At 41.6% G+C, this 26,288-nt stretch overlaps 1 protein-coding gene across 1 annotated transcript in view; it reads left to right on the top strand.

Moving 5' to 3' along the window:
* The window catches only part of ARHGAP22 (Rho GTPase activating protein 22), a 113,054-nt gene that overhangs the window by 57,364 nt on the left and 29,402 nt on the right, over window positions 1-26,288 (top strand). Inside the window, exon 3 of the mRNA XM_062496382.1 lies at window positions 19,497-19,625. Within this exon, the coding sequence (XP_062352366.1) occupies window positions 19,497-19,625 (129 nt within the window). The remainder of the gene's footprint in view (window positions 1-19,496; window positions 19,626-26,288) is intronic.

Here is a 26,288-nt window from a genome sequence, read left to right on the forward strand (position 1 = left end):
ACAGAGCAATGGGGTTAAGCCCTGGTTCTTTTCTGATTACTTACTGCTCAAGAATCTCAAAATTTCTTTTTTTATTTTTTTTTTTTTTTTTATGAAAGCACTGTCACACTGTTTCCCCACTTGAAAACAGAGAAACTGAGGCAAGGGGCAGTAGGATGAATGGAATCAAAACGTCCTGAAGCAAGCTTTCATGTGCCTAAGTGGAAATGAGGAGATAGCCAGAAGTGCCTAGGGAGGAAGTGAAGAGATAACCCAGAGACATGACAGGAGATTTATAGTGCTACATTTTCTACTCAAGACAAGAACTGGTTAATAGAATCAGGTTTTTTTACATTATCCAAACCTGTTGTGATTTTTTTTTTTTTCTTCTCAACATATGTTGCTGTAGCAGCTGAGTAATGCAGAAGTTCTGCCTGAAAAAATGCTTCCTCCTTATATGATACTGTACATATTGTCATGGAAATTGTCCTCATTTCCCCCGAGCACACTTTAAATAACTCGAACAGCAGTGCTAATGAGCAGAAAGATATCTGCAATCCCCACCGTGCAACTTGACATACTTTATCCCACTCTGAATTCCCTTTGCTCATCTCTGAGCATTTAAAAGATCTAGTATAATAATTTGCTTTCTGTCTTTGGTCTGTTCATTTCGCTCTTAGCACTTGATAATAAAAGGTCAGCTTTGGCTGAAACCTTAGTGTTGCAGCCATGCCGTTTTTTACTGCCAAATATCTTAAGAAAAGCAAGTGTCTCCGAAAGGGTAAGTCATTATATTTTTGGTGTGTTTAGTGTTGTCTGTTTTGCTTTAAATCACAGTAAAGGATTTATTTTGAATTAACAAGCAGTGGAAATGGATCTATTCATACTGCCTGTCGTTTAGCACTGGGAATTTTGTTATGCTGTGTGCAGATTTTGGTTCAAGACACAGTGTATGTCATTATCTTGCCTTTTAACATTCAGAAAAGCCGGCTAAGCGAGAGGATGTTTAACTCTTTAAACATAGAGCATGTGTTTTGCACAGGGATGGAATCCCTGATGCAGAACAAAACAGTAACAGAGAGTATGTGTGTTTGTTTTTACAGATAAGTTTAGGTAGGCAGCTAATGGTCCATTATTTTTGTCTCTTTTGTACAAAAGGAGCATTTTCTTTTCAATCTGCACTGAAATGATATCTAGTGAAGGAAGAGCATATTTCCTCTTAGCATCTTTCCAGTGTAGGGGTACCTGAATGCATGACTCCAAAGAGATTTCAGCTTGCTGTTGTGAGGTTCATTTTGTGAATTGCTGTGTGGGTTTTTTTTTTTTTTTTTTCAGGAAATACTGATTTTTTTTTCTCTAGGTACATACAAAATTCTTCGTAAGAGCAATCTGTCTCTAGCATTGCCAAAATTGACAGTGTAGTAAACTCCCAATACACACACTGTAAATTATTTTCTTCCTTTGCATGTGTCTTCATTGTGACATTTGTTGTTAAGCTAGCAGTCCAGCTGTGGGTTTTGCATAGAGGCAAATGACAGTGATTTCATGTGTCTGGGACATGCATTAGTTCTAGATGATCTGAGGAATCTGACTTGCTCACCTGGCTAATTTTATATATATTACTTGGCATTTATATATGTATGTGTTTATTTCATATGTGCATTTCTCCAATTCCTTTTTTGAATACGAGTTTTTTCTAAGGTGTTGAATCCCAGAAACCTGGGGGTTTTGAGCTTTCTATGCTGTCAGGCACTGACCCCCAGGAGAACACAGTTTTTGACCTGAGGCCTTGGAGACGGCTTCTAAATTTGAGTGATGAAGTTAGAATCACAAATGTGTAGTTAATTAGAAGTGTGTGCTTTCACTTGGTAAAGGGATACATGTAAATGGGAGTTGTATAGGTTTTCATCACTGGTGTAATGAGGAAAATGTTTTGCAAAAAAAGTGAATGACAACCAATTTGCATTACCTTTGTGTTTTCTTCTGGGTTCCTATTTTAAAATGGGATTGCACAAGAACTAAAAGTTGAGATGTGATGATTTAGTTAAGATGACCTGTAGATACTGGTTCCAACTATTTGGTATTTTGTTGCGTGAAATGTGTACACATGTACACAGATTTACACAATAATTCAGCAATTCCTAAGGATATAATCACCTCAGTAAAGCTTTTATTAGAAGGAAAGAAAAATATAACTGGATTAACTTGATTGTGCTAAATTATTTATTTTAGAGTTTTGTTCTATGTGTGTACATATAAATGCCACCTTACAAGGGGGCATAGGATGATTTGGGGCACCCAGCTGTCCAGTGCTTTGCTCCCTTATAGTGTGTGCCACAGTAGCAATTGTTTCCAGACAAGGGCTGAGGAAAGGTGCCTGCCTCACCTGTGTCTGCACTGCCCGGAGGGGCTGATGGTACAGCCAGGAGAGCCTTCAGGAGACAACTGAGGGATGCTCAGGGATCAGCAGCCAGTTGTACTTAGTGAGTCACTACCAACAGGAAAATTGTCAGCCAGCTGAAGTCAGGGTGTTTCCTCTTGGAGCCTGTTTCTGCCAAAATCTACCGGCTCTGTGAAATCCATCAAAACGTCCAGAACGCCTCCTGAATCAGGCCTGCTGGCAGGTTGGGGATCCTGATTCCTTCTGGTGCCCTCTCTGCTGTGTGCTGTCCTTCCTCTTCTTGCTTGCTCTAGGAAGGGCAGTGCTAAAGCAGTGTGTGTCTGAGTGGGAAACGCTGAGGGAGCTGAGCTTCTCCATGAGCTCTTCACTGTCAGTCTGTTGCTAATCTTACTTTGAAGAGGCTGGACTCCTGACAGCTTTTGAGCCACTTCCTACCCAGTTACTTATGGCCATCCCTTTAACTCCCTTTCAGAAAGCACTTAATTTGCAGAAGGCTTTACTGCCATCTGAATAAGGACATCCTTCCCAGTAAGTACATGTGGTTGCTCAAAGGCATGAAATGATCAGAGTGCCCTAGGCATAGTATCAAAAATGTGGTTGCATAAAAACTGTAGTAGCCACAGGTTCTGGTGAACCTGACCTTGCTGTTCTGTGTCTCTGAACAGGGAAGGAGCAGACGACCAGGAGTTGTGAGATTAGTGTGTGATCTGTGGTCTCTTTGCACAGGTTCAGATGGTCTAGGGACAGAAGCCGGGCTATGGACAAGTTCATGGCCACAAATATTGGTTGAATGGGAAACAAAACTCCCAAGTACATGCTCCTGGTTCAGCCTCGAGAGAGAACTTGCCCAGATTAATACAGGAAGTGGTCAGCAGAGATGGGAACTGGAAACTGATTCTGCAAAGTCTAACAGCCTGAAATCCCAGGAAGTGCAGGATTTTGTGTCTCAGCTCTTTGTACCAGGTTGTAGCTGAAGCCCGTTTCTTTCCAAGTGAGATTTATTCTCACAATGCACCATTTTATCTCCTCACTAGTATTCCAGGCCAGGCCATGCTGTGTTTTGAATTAATTCTGTATTTGTTTTTGTGGAGGCTGCAGGACTTTCCAGACATGCCTGAAATGAAACAGCCGAGCCAAAGTACAGAGTTCTGTCTTGCTGTATATCCTTTGCTATGCAGACTGCTGGGCAATGGAGACTTCCTGTAGGTCTCATTTGGTGATATGGCCTTACCCAACTCATACCCTCTGTTAAACATGTAGCAATGACAAATCTGGGATTCTAAAATTCCTTTATTTTTCCTATTATCAGTTTTAACCTCCACACCACACACCTTAAATAAGGCATCAAAACAATGAAACTATCTAACAGACCTCTGCAGCCTGCTGTTAAAATCTTCAGTTTTCTCATGTCTTTTTCCAATAAATTTTTGTTTTCTTTGGTAATTCCCTGAGCACTGGCTCAATACGATTCAAAACTGGGCTATAAAATGTCATGTGGTCATAATTGTCTCTGATCTGGAAAGTCACTGTCAATTTTTCACTTATTTCTTCACTTCGAGTGGGCAAAAAAAAGAAAGTTTCAGCTTCAGGAAAGCATTTTTCACTTTAATTCAAAAGAATTTAATAATGAATGTTTTATTGCCAAGTGGTCCTTACCTTTCTGCAGCTGTAGATTTACAGGACTTCAAAGCTGGATGATTAAGGTGTAGTTTTAGTTTGTAGCCAGGCAAGCCAAACAATCTAAACTTCAAAGGAGAGGAGTGTTCTTTAATGTTGTGGGCTCACCCTTTGTGTTCGGCAAATGGAACTGCTGGGGAAAATGCCATGTGCAGCAGACAAGTGATGTGGCTGCCACTCCTGGGAGAGGGTCTGCTGGCTGCTGCCTGAGAAGAGCAGCCCATGCCCAGCAACCTCAGGATATTTGATGGCTGACAATTTAGGTCATTTTTGCATTATGTCGACTTACAAGACTTTCTGCTTTGCTTTTAGAATTCTTAAACCTTCTGCCTCTGAGGACCTCCAAGGCTGGTCATGCTAGAGGCAGGATTTAAGCCTGAGGTCTTTTACCTCCCCTGCTTCATTTTGTCTGTGCCTGATTGTTTTCCTCCTATGATGTGCTCACAGGGTAGATGGTTTTATACAGAATATGGAAGTTGAGAAAGGCCATCCTGGTGAAAGGAAGCATTCAATCCATGCAACACTATGATTTGAAGGGAATATGGTACAGGACTGGAAATGAGGATGCTCTGCATCTATGGCAGTCATGTTGAAAAGGGGCCACTGTTATTTTGCTCTTCTGTTAATACTTTGTGCAGTTAACCCAACTATACATCTCAAGTTTGACATAGCAGGGTTTGAGGAGAGAACAAAGGAGCTAGATAGACTCATCATTAGATGGACCTGGAAATTATGGTGGTGTGTGGCTTTTCTTTCAACTCTGGAGCCCAAGCAATGTGACCTAACCCTTTGTGTTTTATTAAACTCCTTATTGCACTTCCCTGGTGAATGTTCCAGTTTGGAAAGTAGAGCAAAAGCCTCATGATGAGGCAGAAAAGGGCCTGGATAATTTTTATTCCTTGACTGGTGTGTTATTTACTAGGACTGTTTCCTTGACTAGAAATCAGTCTTAAAGATCCCTACAAATAAATTCATTCCATAGGTTTGAGATGCAGCAAGGTGCAAGCATGCAATGGTGATACCCCATAGTATCTGAGATCAAAGCAAGGTGCTTGGGTATAGAGCATGAGTTTACAGATAATCTGGATTCTGACTGTACACCTGAATGTTTTGAGTTGTTGGAGCTCCCAGGAAATGGTGTGCTGGACTCCATGGCCTGGGAGGTATGAAAGGAGCTGGCAGGACACCACAAAGACATGACTGTTGTTCAGTAAACAACTTGCAAAGCCGTGTGGCTCTGGTGCAAATCTCTCTCATAAGCATTAAAATCTGAGTAGAGCTGGGGCTTTATCCAGACAGTAACTGGGTTTTTGTGGGATCTGGGCCACTGTCTCTACAGGTCTCTGCTGCCCAGAGTAGTAGTGCTCTAGAGACAGAGTTGGCCAACACTGCACTCCCTCTCAGTGAGCCACGTGCACGCTGCTGAGAGAGTGGTGACTTCAGCTCACCAGTTAAGGCTCTCCAAAGCCAGGAGGTGCCAGGCAACCTCTGGAGCTGCTGAGCGAAGGAGCAGCTTTGTGAGACACAGTACACTCCTAATTTCTGATGTGGCTTTCCCATTTTGAGAGCACTGCTTTGATGAGAAAATGGACTCCTTTCCTTTCCTGTCCTGTGCTGGGAGAACAATCTTCATGCTGTTCATCTTTTTTCTTTCATGCTTTGCTTTCTGTTTTCTAGGGCTGGCACTGCCTTTGCAGTTCCACACACCCGACCCTTATAACAGTATTCTTTTTTTTCTGAGCATCAATGTTTGATTACTCCAGGTTGCCTGGATGTGGTAGTTGTGTTTTTCGTTCTGACTCTGCTAGCTGATAGCCAATATCATACTAGAAATCACTGAATGTCTCTGTATCTCAGTTCTCCACTGTGTAGGAATTTCTCATTATGGCATTCAAAGGAATTTTTGGGGTTTTTTTTGTTAAATACAGAGAAGGCATTTCTCCACTGATGCACAGTATAACCTTGGAAAGTAGTTTCAGTCTCTGTGCCTATTCTCCCAAAACACTAATGTTTAATTCTGTGTGAAAAGCATATTCCAACAATAGGTTGGAAAATAGGGTTTTATTAACTTCTTTTATTTGTTAATAGCTAAAGCATACACAGAAATCACTTTGTTTTCATATACTTGTCATAAGATTTGTTTGCAGTTACTATTGTGTGACTATGCTGTATTTGATAAAGGCCAACCAAGCTGTGTAGTATGTTTTTAATTGGACAGAGCAGTAACAGAACTGGACTAGATGAAGCTGATCTTAGGATAAGGAGTGTAGTATAAAGAGCTCTTACTGTTAGCTTCCTGAGAAACAGCCTTCCACATATTTAGACTCATAGACAGGACTAGAATATCTGGAAACAGGAGCATCTGAGGCTTACAAGTGCTTGACTGTGCACTTAGAAATATGCTCCTTCATTATGATCATTGCAAACATGTAATGCTTTCATGATTAGGTATCCAGATCACCTAACTGGTGATCTTAAATTAAACAAGGCAAGAGAATTAAAAACTCTCTGGAAAGCTGGAGGAGCTGTGTCTGTTTGACAAGTGCTTGCAGATTTGCTTCAGAAACCATGGATTAAGATTTCACTTTCAGGTAACTAGCAGAGACCAGACTTTGAAGACAATAGTAGACTGCTGTCTTGGGTTTCTGCTTTCACTGTATGAACCATTGAAATAAAGAACATGACACAATGGAACCTTCTATGTCTTTAATGCTATAGCACTGAAACTGGCTGCAGTCATAAACTGTAAAAGCTTATAGCCCTGTTATTTTTCCCTATGTTTTAGATTTATATCCCCTTTTAGGGACTTTTAAACTCATCTGATTGCTTTTGAAAATTGTAGAATTTTCAAAATTTGAAAAATTGAAAAAAAATCAAATTGAGAAAATGTAGAAGGGAAGAGTAGGGGGCACTTGCTATGCTCCCCTCCTTCCCTCTGTTACCTGACTGGGGCTCTGACAAATCATGAAGCCATCAGGAATTTTTCTTTTTCAAGCCTTGCAAACCATTAGCCCAAACGGTTCTTTGATTTTCGAACCATATCCTCCCAGCCCCCTCTGTGTGCCACAGCTTCACTATAGATACATAATTCATTATCTGGAAAGCTGCTGTTTTAATGTAATATTTAACAGCCAGCCACTCAGCAGGTGTCCCCTAGGTACGGAAGGGAGCTTGCTGCTGGCAGCAGCTGCTGCCTTTAGGCTTATCAAGATTTCTTTGTTTTGAAACAGAAGCTGGAAGGCTTTTTAATACATGCCTTGTCATTGGCTGAGCAGATCCTGGTTTCTGGCTGTTACTCTGCCTTCCACTAGAACGGCAAATTCTTATAACATATTCTGCCTGCAATGGCTGCATACACTTCTGTGCTCTCAAGAAAGGAGCAGGGTGAGGAGAGAGAGGAGGCTCACAAGGCAAATATGTGTGCCCTGTTTCCTCCTTGCATTTTTCCTAGTGGACCAGCCAGGCTCAGTGAATCTATGCAGCAGTCCAATTTATGTCAGCATTTTCAGAATGGGCTTTCTGCTTCTATAAGCATAAACGTACACAAATATATTGCCTATAGAGGGCATTCCAAATAGTGAGGGTGATATTCTGCTGGTCTCATACTAGTTCTAGTTCTCTGTGGCCCAGATCTGTGTAATTAGATTTAATTTATGTTGCTCATACCACTGGCAGAATCAGCTCAAATGGCAGTGCTGGCATTTCCATTCAAGTAGTATATTACAACGAGGACTGAGCAAGGCTTTTTAGTTCTTTGGGATAACAACTTCATCTTCTGTATTTGTACATCATAACATACATTGATGGCTGGGTTCCCTCAGAATATGTGGGTCTTAAAATGGCCATGTGTAAATGGCATGCGCAACGTTTCTTGCTCTGGAGATAACTGGGGTGTAGTCACAGAGTTTGGCTGCCCAGTGTGGTCATCCATGCAGCAAATATGCTCTTGCATCAGGAGAAAGTTGCTCTATTACACTTGGTTGCTGTACATACCTGTGTTAGCCTCCAGAACTTTTGGGGAAGGTTCTTGTGAGTTGTAATGTCTCCTGAGCACTGCTCTCTTTTTTGTGCTCCTTTGTGGAAATTCTCATAGTTTCCCTTCTTAGTTAGGAGACTCTGACTTTCTAGGACTGTGACCTAGCTTTGATAAGTTGCCTTTGCTTGAAACATGACAGACCTGTAAACTTTCAACTAACATAGGATTTCTTAGAGCACATATTGGAAACACAGTGTGTCCCTCAGTAGGTGTCAGTGTGCTTTTCTAAGAGGCTGTGAGTGCTGGTATAGTGGAGAGAAATCTGCTGAGGTTTTCACCTACAAGGATTTCCCTTTGCCAGCTAGCTGTTCTGGGTAAAGACTATCAGGACAGAACATGTAGACTACAGTGCCTTGTAGATCTAGGAAGACCAGTAAAAGTTCAAGGATTTCTCTGGGAAGGATGTCACTTCACTGGGGTTTGCCCTAGCCCACGAGATGTCCAGGTAGGAATGTGGCACTAGCCTGGAAGCTGTTGTTTGGAGGGCAGTAACAGCTCATTGCTGATGCTGGTGAACCTTCTGCACAGTGGGAGTGGAAGCTTGCACAGTAATGCTTGAGGCAGTTCTCCTGTGCTGGATGAAAATGTGAAGAGTCCCAAACCCTGAGCTGTGCTTCTATGAGCAGTCTGCCTGAACTGTGCTCTCTAAGGTTCTGCACCTGAGCTTTACTCCCTGCCTCTGCAACTCAAAGGTGACTGTGTCAGCTTGCCAGATGAGACACTGCCTATGATGGAGACACACAACTGTCAGGATGGGATGCAGTGGAAGGGTACATCTGTATGGAATACTGGCAGCGAATATTGCAAGACAGAACTTCCACTGGGAATTCTAGAGTGAGAAAGCATTCTGTGCAATGTTCCCTTGAACTTCAGAGGGAACAAGGCCACCAGCTGAAGATATTTCTCAGGATGAGTTGTTTACCTATTGTTTTTTTCATTTCTTGTTTACACCTGATCTAAACCAGCATATTTCTGAAAAGTGAGATTATATCACCTAATAATTAACCACTTCAAAGCAACTTCTCTAGGCATTCTGATAATGTTGTTGACTGGGAGGAGTTTGTTCATTGCCAGTGAGTGGACAGAATTAGAATTGATGTTTCTAAGCATTGTTCTAGTAGCACCTCACTGACAGTTGTCCTGAAGCACAAAGAATTGAGAGCCAGCTTTTTGCATTGCCAGCCTGGAGTCCTTTAGCCATCCACAGTTTTGTTCTGAGTGGCTGCAGTGCTGGGCCCTAGTGACAAGTATGTACTCCTCATTTTTTCCAAGGAGCGTTGTTGTGACAATGAAGAATGCTGTGTGCTACACAGTCAAGTTTAGAAGAGTTATTGATCCCTCAATGCATGGCCAGATACAGGAGGAGACTGCTATAAAACTGTTAGTCTGTGAAAACTGTGACTAGGCTGCAGACTTGGATCAGAATATCCCTGAACTCTTAAGTCTGGATGTGGATCAGCAGCACTTCCATCTACATTGTCTCATCATTAGTATTGGCAAGGGTTTCCTCAAACTTTTCAACATTTTGCCAAAGACCTACAGTATATATGCTTTCACATTTCAGTCCTTTTTCTGTGTTAATGTGACAAATAGCTTCGTTTTTTGTAAAAACAAAGTCTGCAACTGTTGAGTCCTTAATGATAGTCCATTAATTTGCTGCTGCCAAAACTGTGCTTGTAAAGCTTCAGTTACTTTACTAAAGAAGATAATAATGTTCGTAATTGGTTGGCTTGAATTTCTGCAGTAATCTGTATTCAGTCTACACAGAATTAGAGTATTTACAGGCTCTGCTAAAAGCTCTGGCATCTGCAGCCTGAGCTTCACCAGTGGATGGCTTCTTTTCCATTCTCCTCAGTTCAGGGTTCAGAGCACTGGCTAAGATGGGAGACATGTAAATAGGCTTATGATGGGCAAGGTGGAGGGAGAAGGTGGTTGTAGAGATCAGAAGTCATGAACCACTTCATTCCTGTCATGGAGCAGACCTGGCAAATGTTAGCATAACAGTTCAGAAAAAGTGCAGAAGCTGGATATTATCCCTCCAATATTAAATTATTAAAGAAAAATATATAAGAATTCACTATTCTTATGTTATGGTAAGTAATTTCTTGTCAGAATATAAAATTTTCCTCAACTTTTGTTTTGGTGTGAGAGATTTGAAGAAATTTATGAGAATGAGCAAATTGCTTGTGGTTGCATGGTAATGCATAAAAATTATCCAGTTATTTTCATTCAGATTTTTCAAAGCATAAAGTACCCTCATCTTTGGTCAGGAAGGAATTTCCTCCCTTATAATAGCATGTAAACATAACCACAGTTGGAATATATAATTTGATACATTCTTCAGAAGTGTTGGGCACTTGCTGCTTTGGAGAGCCTTGTGGAGCCATATGGCCTGTTTTGCACAGCTTTGCTGCTACTTTCTGAGTCTTCCATACATACATTTGTAACCTTTTTTTTGTACCCTCAAATTAAGTTGCCTTGATTTAGATGCCTCCTGCAATATGCCTTGCAGGGACAGACACACAACTCCTACCAGATGGCCTAAACTGCCTCCTTGTGAATGTGTGGCTTCTGCTGGCCTGAGAAAACATTCATTTCCTCTCCTTTCAATTCAGAGGTTGGCACAATGACTGTAGGCACATAGTCCAGGCAGTTCCACACCATCACTATAAAGGACTGGGCTCATTGTAATTCTCTGGAATTGAAATACACTGAGGAAAGACAGAAAGGGTTAATTTTCTGGAGTGGAAGAGAGGAGGGTAAGGGAAAGTCCTGTTGGTACAAGGCTGTCTACAGAACGTGCTGGGAAAAGAAAATCTTGCACCCTCTCATCATCCCCACTTGCCATCACCACCAGGTCTTCTTCCATGAGGGTATGAATTACTTCTTTTCCCCCTTTCTTCCCCAGCATACCTGTAGAGAGGAGTAGAAGTTGTCCCTTGGTTATTCTAAGACAGACACATGATGAGGTGAACAACTCCCTGAGAGCTGGTGACATGTCAGACAGTAAAGGGAAGCTTTGCAAGATCTGGAGCACAGGCATGTGTAAATGGAAAAAGCTGAACTGCAACTGTGCCTAGGCTCTCAATACTTTCAGATTCTTTTCTATTTTCCATTTCAGATTTCATTTCCGCTAGGAGCTGTGGCAAGGAAAACAGTGTTAGCATTGGCAGAGGAAACACAATACCCTGAATTTGTCTGCTTTGTCAGTAGATACTGCTGTAAGAGGCAGTGAATGTGCCATTGCACTTTGAGAGCTCCACATAAGAAGCCTCTGTCTGTTATGATGCAGGCTTTGAATTGAACATGCTCAATCTCCACAGTAACCTCCTATCAGAAAACATTCTTTGAGTCAAGAGCCAGAAGGGTTTAAAGCAGTTCAACTCCTGAGGCATCTTTGGACATGATTAGAATATTGGTACTCTGGAATTCACACTGGGATGAAACATGCAAGTTGTAACAAAGGTGAAGTGGTGTTGTGCAGCTCCTTGAAATTGCTGGTGTAGTAGTTGTTCCTCATGTTAATTATTGTTGATTGACTCCTCTTTGTAAACCCTCCTTGTTGGCCTCCTGAACTAGCCGTGACTATGTTGGAAAGTTTTCATCCCTTGCTGCTAGCTAGTAGAAGCTGATAACAAAGCAGTTAAAGTACAGCTTGTTTATAGGGATACTGTACAGCATGGGGGGCACATTTCACAAGCTCCTGAAACCTCTGTTTTTGGGGAGGCAGTGTGGTCATTGTAAATGTCTGTTCCTTTTGTGGAGCAAAGTAATTGTGGGCAGAAGGTGGAGGCATTGGTGCCTGAGCTGTGCTGGTACAAGGGAGATGCTGCATTCTTGGAAAAAAAATTGTAGTTAGTTGCATGTTATGCCTGGGCTCATCGGAACTCTAAATATTGGGCTGCTGCAGTAGAAGTGGCCTTCCCTCCATTGTGAAGTCACTTCAGCCAACCTAAGCTGTACTTCATGGCCGCAGTGAGCAGCACATCCCAGGCAGCATAGCAGTAATCTCTTTTCTAAAATTGTCTCTTCTTAAGTAGTCTCTTCTCAAATAACTGACAACAGGGAGATGTGAGAGCATGGGTGTACTAGTACTATAAACATGTTTTTAACGCCAGAGATATAACTTTTGACTGAGCCTTTTTTACTGAAACTTTGAGAAGTTCAGACAAGGGCAGATAAAGCACATTAAGGAAAAATCAGCTCAATTAGGTTCAAACATTACACAGCACTGAACTCACGTAAGCAGGTTTTACAAGCAGAAGTTCAAGGTGAATCTTGTGTGCAGTTCTACTGACTTTTTCTTGAAGAGTGCTTGAAGTTATTTTTCTCCCTTCCTCTTATCTTGCATCTTTTTTATTTTCCTGCTTGCCATGTTTCCTGGAGTGTGACATCACTTACTTGCATTTGACCTACCTGAAATATGGGTTTTGTTTATTTCCAAGGTATTGCTTTATTTGAAGTGGTTGGTAGTCTTAAACAGTTCTTCACTTTAATTAATAGATAAAAGTCTAGAGTAATAAGGTCACATGCATTATCAAGAAAGACATCTCCAGGCAGGAGAGTCAAGATAGCCAGACACAGGCTTTATATAGAACAGGCCAAAGATTCAGTTTAATCTTCATTTCTTTCATATAGTTTTAGTAATCCTACACTTGATCCTGACAGCTGACACAGATCACTAGCCTTAGGTTTATAAGGGTTTTCTGTAGTCCATGTACTAGTACAGAGAAGCTTTATTAGAGACTCTGTTCATGTTAAATCTTGTTAGGTGTTTCTGCTTAAGAAACCACAGTTCTGAGGTCTCATCTCTTTGTTGGTGCATTTTAAAAGCAGTTTAATGGCTTCTGAAACCACAGAAGGCATGGGAGGGGAGAAGAGATCACAGGGCTTCTGGATTGCTTAATAGATGGCAGTGGCTTCAGAGTGTTTTCCTGCTTTTGCTTTATTCTCTGTGATGAGGTCTAAGATACAGTATCAAAAAAAAAAACATTTACAGACTCATCAGAATCCTCTGCAGTGATTTTAACTTGGAAAATTTTATCAACTTCTACTTGTAATTACCATGGAACTTGGTGAAATAACAAGTGTTTAAAGTAATTAGGCATTTGATATTTGACTGAGAACTCAGTGAGATTTTAGTGCATGCTTGTAAGTCTAGCCCTAAGAAAATGTGAACTGTGTCAGTTTGAGCTGAACTTCCTCATTAAAATAAAAGGTATTTAAGATTTCCTTTTTCTCATTGCCACAACCAAATGAATAATGAATGTTAAGATCCCCCTAAGCTCCTTCCAAACTGGAAATGAAACACCTTTCACCTACAGAGGTGCCTGTTTCTTTAGGAAAAAATGCCATCATATTGTCCATTGGAACTGTTACACAGTGAATGTATTTTGATTCAAAGCTTGATTCTTTCATTTGCAGTCCACCTGAGACTAAATTATTGTGCCTTGTTTTCTTAGTTTTGTATGTCTTTAAAACAAGATCATGCACTTACTCACTTCCAAATCAACTTCCAAATCATATATTCCATATATAGATAGATGGGTGGGTGGGGATAGATGGACAGATACAAATAAAAAATCATGGCAAGAACACATCACTGTTTACTGTGCTGTTTAATTCCTCTCAAATCATAACCATGCTGGGAAACCCCCTGTTTTCTTTGTTTTTATCTTACTCCTTGACTACTTCAGATTTTGCTTGCTGTTTTTTCTGCTCTCAGGCAGCCTAAATGGACTATTTAAAGATGAGTTTCATATTCACAACAAATTTCCCTTTCTATTAAAGAATAATTCAGGAAAAAAAATATCAGAGAAGTTTAAACCGATGCTGATGGCAGGTTAACCCAGGATTCTGGTGTAATTAGACAAGATTTATCTCTGGTGTTCAGGCTCTTGAAAACCTTTGGTTGGGGTGGACAGTGCTCAGGGTAGAGGTTCAACATTAGCTGGAATCAAAGGTAAGAAGACTGAAGAAAAGGAATTAGGTTTCAAGTGTCTATTCAAAGCATTCTTAATGAACTTTTGCTTATTCATTGATATTTCTTTCATCTCTTGATCCAGAGATCAAGACTGGTTTTCTTTTGTTTTTTTTTCCCTGCTGTTCAAAGAAAGATTCCCTCTAGCAGAGTTGCCCTTATTCTTGACAGACTTCTCCTCATTTTTCACCTTCTTTCATTATCAGGGATATCTTTGAGCCCCGAATTCTGATACTCACCTTAAAGTCAATCATAAAGCCCCGGTCAGGGAAGATGAATCATTGCCATTGTTCTTTTCAGCAGTGAGAACTATTTTTTGACCATTTGTCAAGATCTTTGCTGCTGCTTGTCTGCCTCCGCTTGTCTTCCTGTCACTACTTGTTGCAGCACTGAGGGCAGACACGTCAGCTGGACCCAGTGTTCGCCACCAGCCACCTTGCCCCAGTGCAGCCCCGAGCTGCCCTTCGCCCCCGTGCACGGCCAGCTGGATTTCACTCTCGCTGGAAACACCCCAGCTCTGTCCACACCGAAGCAGTGCAAACAAACATGTCAGTGTGTACACATACACAGGTTACTGTCATGGTGTTACTCCTCAGGAGGCTCATGTAAGGACAGTACACAAGCACCTCAGCAAGAAGAATGATGTAAGAAATGGGTGAAAGGCAAACCAGAGGGAGGAGGTGGAACTAGAAGAAGTTACTTAAGCAAAGAAGAAAGCTGCCAACTTCAGAACCCAACAGCAGCTTTGCTTGAGAAGATATATAAAAGTTCCTCCTTTTGCACACAATGAGGCTGTCTCATCTCCCATGCAGAAGTCCAGGCCTGTTCCCCTGAATTTCTGCTCCATGCAGACAAAGGGTATCTAAGGTTTGGCTTCACGAGTGATCCTACGAAGGTTAAGCTTGAGTGAATGAGGTTCAAGGCAAACAAAAAAATGCTAGTTTTTCCTCATTGGAAAGAGCTGTATAAAGACAGAGATGTAGCCTGTCTGTTGCAAGTTCTCTGAACAGGAACACAGGGCAGGACAAGTAAATGTAACAAAATGATACCTTATGTTCTTCACGTTCCAGTGAATGCTTAGCTGTGTAAGAATGATTAAAAAAAAAAATGTTCAGTAAACAGGGCCTTGAAGAGTAGACTGTGAGTCCTGCTGCTGTTGCAGTACCCCATCTCACTTTTAGCAAGATTCAGTGCCAGTGTTTTTGCATTTGACCTTCCCTTTTGTAGGGCATGGGGGGAAAGCTGAAAGGAGGATCATTTCTACAGACTGGGAGGTGGACATTACTCTGAGGTGACTGCTGCCATTAGTAGGTCATGGCTCCCAGGCCATATGAAATGAAGAAACCAGGAGAGGAGGCAGAGGAGGGCAGTTCTGCCAGCTTGGGTTAGTCTGGTCCTGGAGGTAGAGCATTTGTGCACTGCAACTGGGAGCCTGGAGCTCAACTGCTCCCTTCAGGCAAAGATACCTACCAGGGTATGTAAAGCACTTTGACATAAAGTAAAGTACTTTGAAGGTACCTTGGGATAGGGGCAGCAAAGCACTGAAGTCAGCTGGGACCTGCAGCCCTTTGGATGGGAAGCAACAACCAAACAAGTTTCTTAATCCTTCTGGGCTCTTACATTTACTGTATATGTGACATGGTTGCCATCACCTTTCCCATTCTTCAAGTTGTTCAGTTTCTGTACACCTGGATGAGAGGCAAATAGAGCTGCCAACTTGCTTCATGGATAAGGATGAAATCCAGTGCATCTTGTCCAGCATACACAGGAAGTCTGCAGCAGGCAACTGAATACAGGATCCCCTGGTCATGGGCTAATGCTAAAGCTGATGGGTTATTCATCCCCAGAGTTAAGACCCCTGTTCCTGCTACATCTTTTGAGACACTTGCTCTCTGTGTGTGCAGACAGTTTCATTTTGTCTCTGGTTTGGAGATGAAAGTAGCTTTGAGCAAAAGGACTGGAATGTCTGCCCATGGCAATCCTGAGCTATCCAGGGTTTGTCTCTGAGGCCCAGTCTTGTTTATGTGGAAGCTTGATTAAAGATGAGTGAGAAATTCTGTTCAAGGGTATGAAAAACCCTTGTCTGTCCTTAAAATCATTAACAGAGTGTTCCTCCCTGTGATGGTGCTGAGTAGCCAGACGCCCTGTTTGATTCACACAATAGAAATAGAACTTGTGTGCTCCAGGGCTGGAGTTTAACATCAACCATGGTAAGGACTGCAGCTCGCTTAGTGGCAGAGAAGAGGTGTGAATTCAGTAGCTGAATATGAACTTCATCCTGCTGTAAGGGGTGAAACTAAAATTCTGTCTCCAAGTGTTTGTGGGAAGAAAGCTTTGAAATTGTTTTCCTAAAACAATTCCTAAAGTCCAGTGTGTTTGAATTGATACAGTGTTGTGTTTCCAATTCAAACCTGAAATCCATTATAGGATCCTGCTTTGTGTCTGAGCCCATAGAAGAAATAATCTGTGAATTTCAGATAAAATTCTAGGCTTCTACAAAGTTTCTTGTGACATTGTTTCCTTGGGCTGTTTGTTTGGTTGGTTGGTTGGTTTTGGAGGTTGTTGGGTTTTTTGTCTGTTGCTTTTTTAGAAGATCTAGGTGTTTGAATTTGCCTGTTTCTCATTCTTGTGACAAACAAGACTGAAAAAGCAGTTGAATGTCACTGCAATGTAAAGAGATGTGTCTGAACTCTGCCTTTTAGTAACCCCTAATTCTGCTCCTTGATGCCTCAAGGATATAGCAGAAGGAACCAGCCAAGTGTACAAAGAAATATGAGTAAAATGTTATTTAAAAAGAAAAATGTTTTCGGGTGGGTCTCCATGCTCTGCCAGTGCACAGTCACATCATGCTAACACAAGAAGCAGTTCTGAAGTGCGTTCTTATTTCTAAGCTGGCCTCCGTGTGTGGAGTTCCCCTCATTTGCTCATACTTAAATGTCTAGTCACTACTGATTCTCCCACAGGCTGATTGGAGGGTCATGACCTTGCTCCTATTTCAAGTTTCAGTGGGGAAAGCCAAACGTGGAGGAACTATATGTAGTCTTTGGCAGAGTCTCAGGTCTGGTGTGTACAGAAATCTTTTTTTCCCATCCAGTTTTTGCTTTTTGCAGACTCAAATAGAAGTATAAAGTTTTGGGTGGGGTTTTTTGTTGTTGTTGTTGTTTTTTTTATTGTTGTTTTTTTGTGTGTGTGGTTTTTTTTTTCCCCCCTAAATGCTTGAATGAAAACTGTTTGTGAAGGTTTAGAAAGCAGCTGGCTGGTCCAAAGTAGCATCTTAGAGGAAGGGGGCTTGTAGTCAAGTCCCTCTGGTACAGTGATTCCTTGGGAAGAGGCTGACACCAGTTTTGCAGAAGTCCAGTAAGTCACCTCTGCTTATTGTGCTTCTTATGGCAATCTTTGTATGGATTAGTGCAGCTAATTCCACTAAATTTACAGTTTGTGATTAATTCTAAGACAAACTTCTGCTGTCTTCTTGCCCTTCATGTCTTGGATGGGCAAGATCTCAGCTGACCTCTTTAAACTTAAGAGCAGGGATGTATTTTTACCTTGTCCAATTTCAGTTGTTTGCTGGTGGTGGGACCCATACAATAAATGTCCTTTTGAGGATGTTTCATTCCTTTGAAGAATGATGGCCTTGCTTGAGCTCAGGCCATCTATTTGCCAAATGCCACATCCTGAAACACATTTCTGGTGTGTATTGAGGGCTGTGGAAAGCCTCTTTCAGTCACATCTCCTATAAAACATTTGCTTGTGAAAAAGGGTGTGTCAGTGGGTCTGCTGGGTAAGGTGCAAGAATTAGACTTCACAACCTCTGCTTTCACCATGAGGCTGAGTATGTTGGAAAAAAGATCTATGCAGTGACAGGAATTTCACTAACTGCAGTTTCCTGCACAGGCAGTTTTGTATGCAAAGGATGAAGTATGTCATCCTTGCAGTGGAATATGGTGGGACATTGATCTGTTCAGATGCCTGCATCCTAGCCTTGAGCTGGAGAGCTGTTCTCTTTATATACTTTAAGGAATATGAATAATTCAGTAAATTGAAAAATGGGACGCTATCCAAGAGGATTTGGGCACATGTGGGGAAAAAGCATCATGGCTTTTATTTCTTAAACTGCACTACTAGTCCCTCGTGGCTGTTGTTTCTCTTCTTTACTGAAAGACTGCCTCAGTTTCCCAGTTTAGTGAATTGCTTCTTGGAGAACCACAAAATACTTCCCAACGCATCTCATTTTACCACTTCTGCTTTGAAAATCAGTAAATGTTTTGTGAGTGTGTCAAGGCAAGAAAGCAATTAATAGCAAGAAAAAGTACTTCCTTGGCTTCCCAGCTTGCTTCTTTCCCCAGATTAGCAAGGATTTAAGAAGCACATGTTCTGTGTATGCTAAATCAGCTCTGCAGAAACCACAGCATACCATCATCCTGCTCTTATCTCTGAATTCCACGGGCGGGCAATCTCAGCTGCTCAGCACAGGCTGGCAGCTCTAGTTTGCCAGTAGGTGCTGAAAGGCTGGAAATGACAGTGACACAGAGCTCAGATGTTATCTCCCTAGCAAAGCCAAAGGCAGTTTCCATGGTGATGGAGAAGCTCCAGGCCCTTGGGGATGCAGCTGCTGAATTGGACAGGATCAATAGCCTTTTCATACAGAGGCTGTTCTAATAAAGCTTTTATGTCTTTGTGGTGCTCACACGGTTTTATCCAGATCTGGAACATAGAGTGAAGGATGAGGGGAAGATTTATATTGTTGGAGTACTGACCTAAAAATGAAACAGGAAAAGCAGGGTCAAAATGTTTCAAGTATCCACAAGGGACAGTTTTTTTGTGACAGCTTGAGTGAATTTAATACTCTGGTCAGTGCTTTTCTGAGATGTTGCACACCAACATTAATAGTTCCTAAAGTTTTTATGTCAAATGGAAGAGTCAGAATAATATCCCCAGCTCTTAACTTTCTTCTGAATTGCATCCAATATCAGAGTGGGTCTCTTTCTCTGTAGAGATTATAAATATCCTAAAGAGTTGGGGAAAGTGGACTTCAACATCTGAAGCAGTTTAAAATGTCTTACACTTCACTTGGGTCCCTCTTTTGGGTAGAAATCTCTCAATACCAAAGCACATGTAGTGGAATTAATGTCTTATTTTTCCTATAGAATCTTATGGCCTGTGCTTTCACTTTATTTATTGCTGAGACAGCAGATACAACATCTCCAGATTTCCCACGCTGGAAATGCATGTTTTGCACTTCTGCTTTGATCTTCTATGAGCCTGTGCTCTGTGGGTGCCACAGCACATCAGCAGGAATTGTCTGTAAAACTACTCAATTGAAATAATAATTTGATTATTTTGACCAAGATTTTTGGTGGTGTTCAACTTTGATAGCTCTCTTCTGAACTGGATGCTAAAAATATTTGTCTTCTGTCTTTCAGGTGGTGCAGGGGACCGGGAAAAGATGCCTGTCAATCATGAGGCTTTCCTGCTCATGGCTAATTCCCAGAATGAAATGGAAGATTGGGTGAAAGCCATCCGACGGGTTATATGGGCTCCATTTGGTGGAGGTATTGCAAATAGCTCACATGCACATAAATTAAAACATTTGCCTCAAGGTAAAACATATTCTTGTGATACTAGGATATGTGTAACACTGTAAAATCACTGAGATGTCTAGATAAGATCTTGATTGTCTGAAGTGTTTTGAAGCAAGGGATGGGGTTGATTTTTTAATTTATTTTTTTGTTCTTTTTTGCTAGGGGATGGACAGGAATGAAAGGGGAATGGACATCCACAGTGTATAACTGTCTCAAAAATGGGTGGTATTAACAAACATACTACTATTGTCAGTATTCAGTTTTTTACAGCAAAATATTCTGTCCATTGATATCAGTTTTCTTCCATAAGGGCCGATGCCCATCTTGAACATCCATGCAGACAGAGATAGCAAAACTTTAAGTTAATGTGGGCCCCAGTTGAGAAGGCAAAGCTCCCACTGGCTTCAGTGGGGTTGTAGCCTGAGGAAGAACAGGATCAGGCTGAGTGAGTATTACCTGTAGGGTAATACAGCTGTTGACAATCCCTGTAGTTAAAATGAACACAACATCCAGGCTTTCACTGCTAGTATTATACCACAGTCTTTGAATTCTCTAGTCAGTAGATTAGATAGGAGTTGTTTTTCTGGTTTAGCATAGAACAAGGACTCACAGATGTTTTCTTCTGGGTTTGGTTTGGTGACAGCAGCTACTGGCCTGGTACAGGACACTGTGCTTTGAAGTGACTTGTGTACTACTGATGGAGTTCATGCAAATAGTGGTATCATATACAGATAGTGCTGTCAACCTCTGAGAGGTACAGATAAAAAAGTGCCAGATAAGGGTTAGGTAATACAATTACTCCTGCTGAAATGAAGCTAGGGGTTTTCCTGGATCTAGGGGAGGAAAAAGTGACCTTGATGTACAAGACCCTGTCTTTGTTAGTCACTTTTGTCCTGGGTTTGTTGGTTTTTTGGTGGTTTTTGTTTGTTTGTTTTTGTTTATTGTTTGTTTGTTTGTTTTTGGGGGGGTGTTGGTGTTGTTTGGGTTTGGTGGTTTTTGTTGTTTGGGTTTGGTTTTTTTTTTTGTTTTTTTTTTTTTTGTTTCAAGTGACTCTTGAAATTTGGGGTCTCTGGGTAGCAGCACTTGGTTTGTCTGGAGGAGATAAAATCTCTACTGATGCAATTCTTTCCAAAAAGAGCAGAGAGAGTGTAGGTACAAAAGTTAGCTTGTGTCTGATCTGAGGTTACATAAGATGCTGTTGTGCTGTCAACAGAAGAAGCCCACTTTGCCAGTAGAAAAGTGTTCTATCAGAATTTCTCCTCAAACTTGAGTATGTGCTTCTTTTGCTTCCCTTTCGAATCCCAGTCCAGAGTGAGGAGTCTTTTAGACTGAGGTCAGTGCAGGTCCTCCATCAGAAGTCTCAGAATCTGAGAACTGGTATCTCTGTAGCCATTTGTAGTTGACCTTATGGTGTGTATTTTAGAACTTTGCCATGTGCATTCAATAAATACTGTGAGGAAAAAGGAGACATTCAGCCGTGATAAATGGTGCACTCCTAGCAATAGCCATCTTTAGGGCATGATATTGTCAGCACTGCTGGTATCAGTGCAAATTTGGCTTCATGTTTTGCTTATGTTTTGTCAGTGTCTTGAAGTAGTTTCAAAGCAAACATCTTTAGGTATTAAAATAATAATTAAAAATCCTAATATTTTAAAAACGGAAACATGGGAATGGCATAAAAGTAGTGATGGATTTCCTTTCTGTTTGTTTGTTTGTTTATTTATGGTGCTAGTATTGTCCTAATTAATTGGCTATGTTTCTTTACCTTTGAATTTCTCTGCAAAGTGATCAGATAATATTTTGGTCTTTTCTTTAAATGAGTCATATACTCTTACATTGATTCCAGGAACTGGAGCTTTACAAGGCATCAAAAAACATAAAATGAAATAATGTGAATGGGGAGATTAGAACAGTGCAAGGGGGAATACAGCAGCTTCTGTTTGTTGCTATTTTCACATCCTGCAGACTTCATCTGCTTCAGTGATCAAACTCAGCAAAGGCTGCTTTTGCTGTTGGTGAGAGGAGCTTAAGCACTGTAGAAGAGAGGCGCTGGTGTTTGCAGAGTTGGAAAGAATTGGAGCAGTGTATCAATGTTTTGTTCTCTATCTGTGAATAAAAATTGCCTGAGGACATGGGTACATGCTGGGCAGTCAGTCTAGCCTGGGCTCTCTGCCCTAATACTCAACTGCATTATCCTAAAGCTAGCTTCAGTATGCCTGCTTTGCAGTACAAGTTGCAAGAGCAGATTCTTACGTTGTGGCCAGTTCTCTGAGCTGGTGAAGTGCCAGCTGCTGTCAGGAGTGGTCTTCTACCCCTAGCAAGCATGTGTTCCACACACTTCATTCTGCTGGTACTGGTGGTGATGAGATGTGCAGTAGGAAATGACCTGGCAGGAAATAAGAGGGGGAGGATTAGTTTGTAGGTAGATTGATTCCTTGTCCCTGCTACCCATGCAGCTGCAGCACCAGTAATTCCAGCACAACACTGGCAGTGGGGAGGCATGATGGTATGGAGAGGGGCAGGCTTCTTCATTCCGGCTGCAGCCCACACATAAACTGGCTTAAAGAAACCATGGAGCTGCATCCTCAATTCCTTTGCACTTGGGAAAGAATGTATGGGAATGCCAGTCTGGGAAACAGTAAAGATATTCAAACCATTGCTCCCAAATGTTTTTTGCCAGTTTGGGGAAATGATCAAACCTACACCTTCTCAATCATAATCAGAGCAGGACAGTTTCTCTGAGTGGAATTCCAGCTTAACTCAAATGTGGGAGGACAATAAACATAGCTGTCTGTGTTTTAATGGAATAATTTGAACTCTGCTTTGCCATTACCACTAATTTGAGAGCCAAGTCTTATCTATTAACACTTTTTAATATGTTAAGCTAAAGGGAGGAGTTAAAAAGCAGGCTTTATTATTAATATGCAAATATCCAGCCCTGGAGAAGGTTGATATGGCGTAGAAATGAATTATGCCAAGATAAAAGGGGAGGCTTAACCACACTTTAATCTTTGCTAATGTATTTAAGAAACATAAATAAAAAAAAGGTTGAGGTTACCTTCTCATGTGTTGATGCAGGCATATGAACTGTGCTTAAAGGTGAACAGCAAAGGCTTCTTAAAATAAAACAGAAAACTCCCCAAAGCTGCTGGGGATCACAACTGATTGAAGACACAGTCAGGTTTAAAAGCTGTATGGAATGTGTTCTTTGAAATATGCTTCAGTTGTGGCCTTAAAACAAAATTGTAGAGTTCCTAAGGCTTTTGAAGAAGAGCTGTCTTGTTTCTAGGGAAAATAATCTCTAACAAGTTTCCTTGAGTTTTAGGCTCCTGAATTCTTGAGTCTAGTACATCTCATTTAGAGCAGAAGATTTTGTACCATGAGATTTGTGAGTACTCCAAACATTTTGATTGTCTTAGGAAAGAAATTTGTCAGAGTAACTTGATAAAAGTGAGTTTTTGAGCACATTCTGACAGAGGATATTTGAAACTGTTTTCTATGATCCTTCTTACCTCTGTGACAAATTTTGCTCCAAGTTTACACCACTAAAAGCTTATCTGGAAAGTTCCTCTGTGTCCTACAGTTGTCCTGTTCAGTAGCTGCTCATTAATGTGAGGGGCTTGTAGCAATGCCCCAGTGCTAAATCAAAGAGTTTGTGGCCATAGGCTTGGGTGAGAGTGACCTTGCTCTTGCCCTCCCAAACTGGATGCATTGGAAGTGCTTGATGTAGTTGGGGGAGAGAGGACACTTGATATGTGCAAGTGGTGGGACTGTACTTCTAGTCTGAGGAGCTACAGCCACTGCAAGGAAGTTCCTTTTTGTGCACCTTCCTCATTCCTGTCTTACATCAGCTGTACAGCAGAGTTAGTCTAGGACTGAATTTCTAGTTATGAAATACAAAACCTAAGCTTCTTGGTCCCCGAGTTGAATGCCAGGTGGCATAATTCTCTCACAGCTCAGCACACAACCAGCACAGCGTGGGGACAGAATCATTCTGTGTTAATCTTGATTTATGTTTGTGTTTGTTTTCTTTTGTTTATATATTCTGTCTTGCCATGAGCAGTTCCTCGCTTCTCTGCCAGAAATACATGTCTCAGCCCCTTTCTTTCTCCATTACTTTATCCTAATTTCTCCTCCTCTTCATCCCAAGCTTTCATCAGTTACTTGTGATGGAGGGGAGGTGAAGGAGTTGGAAGGGATGTGTTTCCCTTAGGCAAACATGAAGAGCTTTACCCTGTGACAAAGTAATTGTGTTGCCAGAGCTTCATGAATAGTTTTTCTACTCAGGAGGAATAGTCACTGTTACACTGGTGGGGTCTGAAGAAATGTCCACTGAGGAAGCTGTTCAACTGTCATTAATTCCAAACATCTTTCCCATATAGATAAACCATGATGTGTCAATTCTTATTCTTCTGCCAGCAAACAGTGCAGAGAATTTTTTGTCGTTGTTTTTCTTTTTTCTTTTTTCTTTTTTTTTTTTTTTTTTTTTTTTTTTTTTTTTTTTTTTAGAACCAGGGCCCTGTGAAATTGTCTGGTATTAGGGGAGAGCTGAAAGATGTGGGACAAGATGTGTCTGAGGTGTGATTTAATTCCTGGCTCAATGTCCTTATGGGTAATGGAAGACTAGCCCTGCATAGGGCTAATTAGGGATCCTGCTTTAGGTGAGTAAATGTCTTTGAGATAACATCTGCATGAGAGCAATCATGACTGTTTTGAAGGGTCAGAGATTGACACTAGTTGCATATCCACCAGGATGCCAAACTATTTAGGAGTTAGGATACGACATTAAGTTTTGGGAGTTTCGAGTTTTAATTTTTCTACCTTTAAGATGGGAAATTTCCAGTAAGAGCAGCAAAAACCTAGAGCAATGTCAGTGAATTTACGACGCTAAAATTCCACTGAAGAGGTGATGAAGGGGAAGAGGGAGGTTGCTTCTGTTGCTTGCCCAGTCTGAAGACAGAGAGGTGGTTTCTCCTCCCTCTCTTGTCTGTGGGCTCCTGCAGAGTGACAGCCTCTGGTAGGACTCCTGGCTGGGTCAGGAGGAGCCATTTCAGGAGGTGTCAGGGTGGGCTCCCCTTGTGCTGGGTCCCCCAGGTGAGTGGGGAATGGCTCTGGGTGTTTGTTGTGCCTGATACCTGCTGTTATCTCTGCACTGAGATAGCCTGGCGCCTGCTGCAGCTTATCAGTGTTTGTTCTTGCTGTTGTCTAATGCTGGGAGATGGGCCCAGCCAGGGGAAGAGGAAGAGAAAGATGATGGGGGTTATGAGGTGAGGTCCCTGCCCAGGACTAGGGGATTCCTGAGTCATCTCAGATGTGAGGAGGTGCTGGGTTAGCCTTTCCCCTAGGCAAAAGTGTTTACAACAGAGAATGTTTTAAGATCTGTTTAGGAGACCCGATTATTTTTTTCCCCTAATGTATCTCTCTCCGATAGAACTGGGGCTTCTGTACTGCTTTATGACCAACATATTTTGCCATCACGTTGCAGCCTTGAGGTAGGGAAAGGCAATTGTCCTCATTTTTTGTTAAGGAGGGATCTGAAATGTTGAGCAATCACATGACTTGCCTGAGGTGACAATGACTATCTGTAAAAGAACCACTCTGACAGCATCATTCTGCAAGGCACACAGAAAGATTACACCCATGGACCTTGACTGTAGGCATATGTTTGGAAGAATGCCATGGGATATGATCCTGTAGAGAAGAAGGGACCAGGAGATCTTGTGGATTTTCAAGGATTACTTCTTTCAGTCTCAAGAACAATCCTCTCCCCTGTGCAGGAAACCCAACAAAGGTGGCAGAGGTTGCATGGTTGAACAAGATGCTTGTGACAAAGCTCATTAGCGAAAAAGGAAGCATAGAAGTGGAAGCAGGGACAGGTGACCTAAGAGGAGGAATACAGAGAAATTCCTGAGCATGCAGGAGTGGACTTAGGAAGGCTAAAGCAATCTGAAGTTGAATCTGGCAAGGGATTTGAAGGGCAGTGCTGGGGCCAGTACTATTTAACAGGTTTGTTAGTGACCTGGATAATGGAACTGAGCACACCCTCAGCAAGCTTGCAGATGATATTGGAAGGACTGATTGATGCATCAGATGATTGTGTCATCGTTTAGAGGGGGTCTCAAGAGGGTGAAGAAAGGAGTGAACAGGAACCCGGTGAAGTTCAACAGAGAGTAATGTGATGAATGTAGGCAACAGCACAGATGGGGAGTTCACCGACTGGAAAGCATCTTTGCAGAGAAGAGCTGGGATGCTCTTGGACAAGTTGAACATGAGCCAGCAATGCACCCTTGTGGCCAGAAAATTCCTGGGCTGCTTTAGGAAGAGCACTGCCAGCAGGTTCAGGGAGGTGAGCCTTCACCTCAGCACTAGTAATTCAACATCTTTTGTGTTTTGTTCTGTTCTGGGTTGCCTGGGACAAGAAGGCCATGGAATTACTGGAATTAGTCAAGTGAAAGGCCACTAAAATGATTATCAAGAAAATGCTAAGAGAAGCTGAGGAGGCTTGTATTGTTTAGCCTGAAGAAAATGGTCAGAGTGGTTCTTATCAAGGTTGGTGTATAGTGCATAGGAATATTTGATGGAAGGGTCTAAAACTAGAATCAAAACTAAAGCATGTCAAGGTGTTCCTTACTG

Source organism: Cinclus cinclus, chromosome 7 (genome assembly GCF_963662255.1).
Source record: "Cinclus cinclus chromosome 7, bCinCin1.1, whole genome shotgun sequence".
In the NCBI taxonomy this organism is placed as follows: Eukaryota; Metazoa; Chordata; class Aves; order Passeriformes; family Cinclidae; genus Cinclus; species Cinclus cinclus.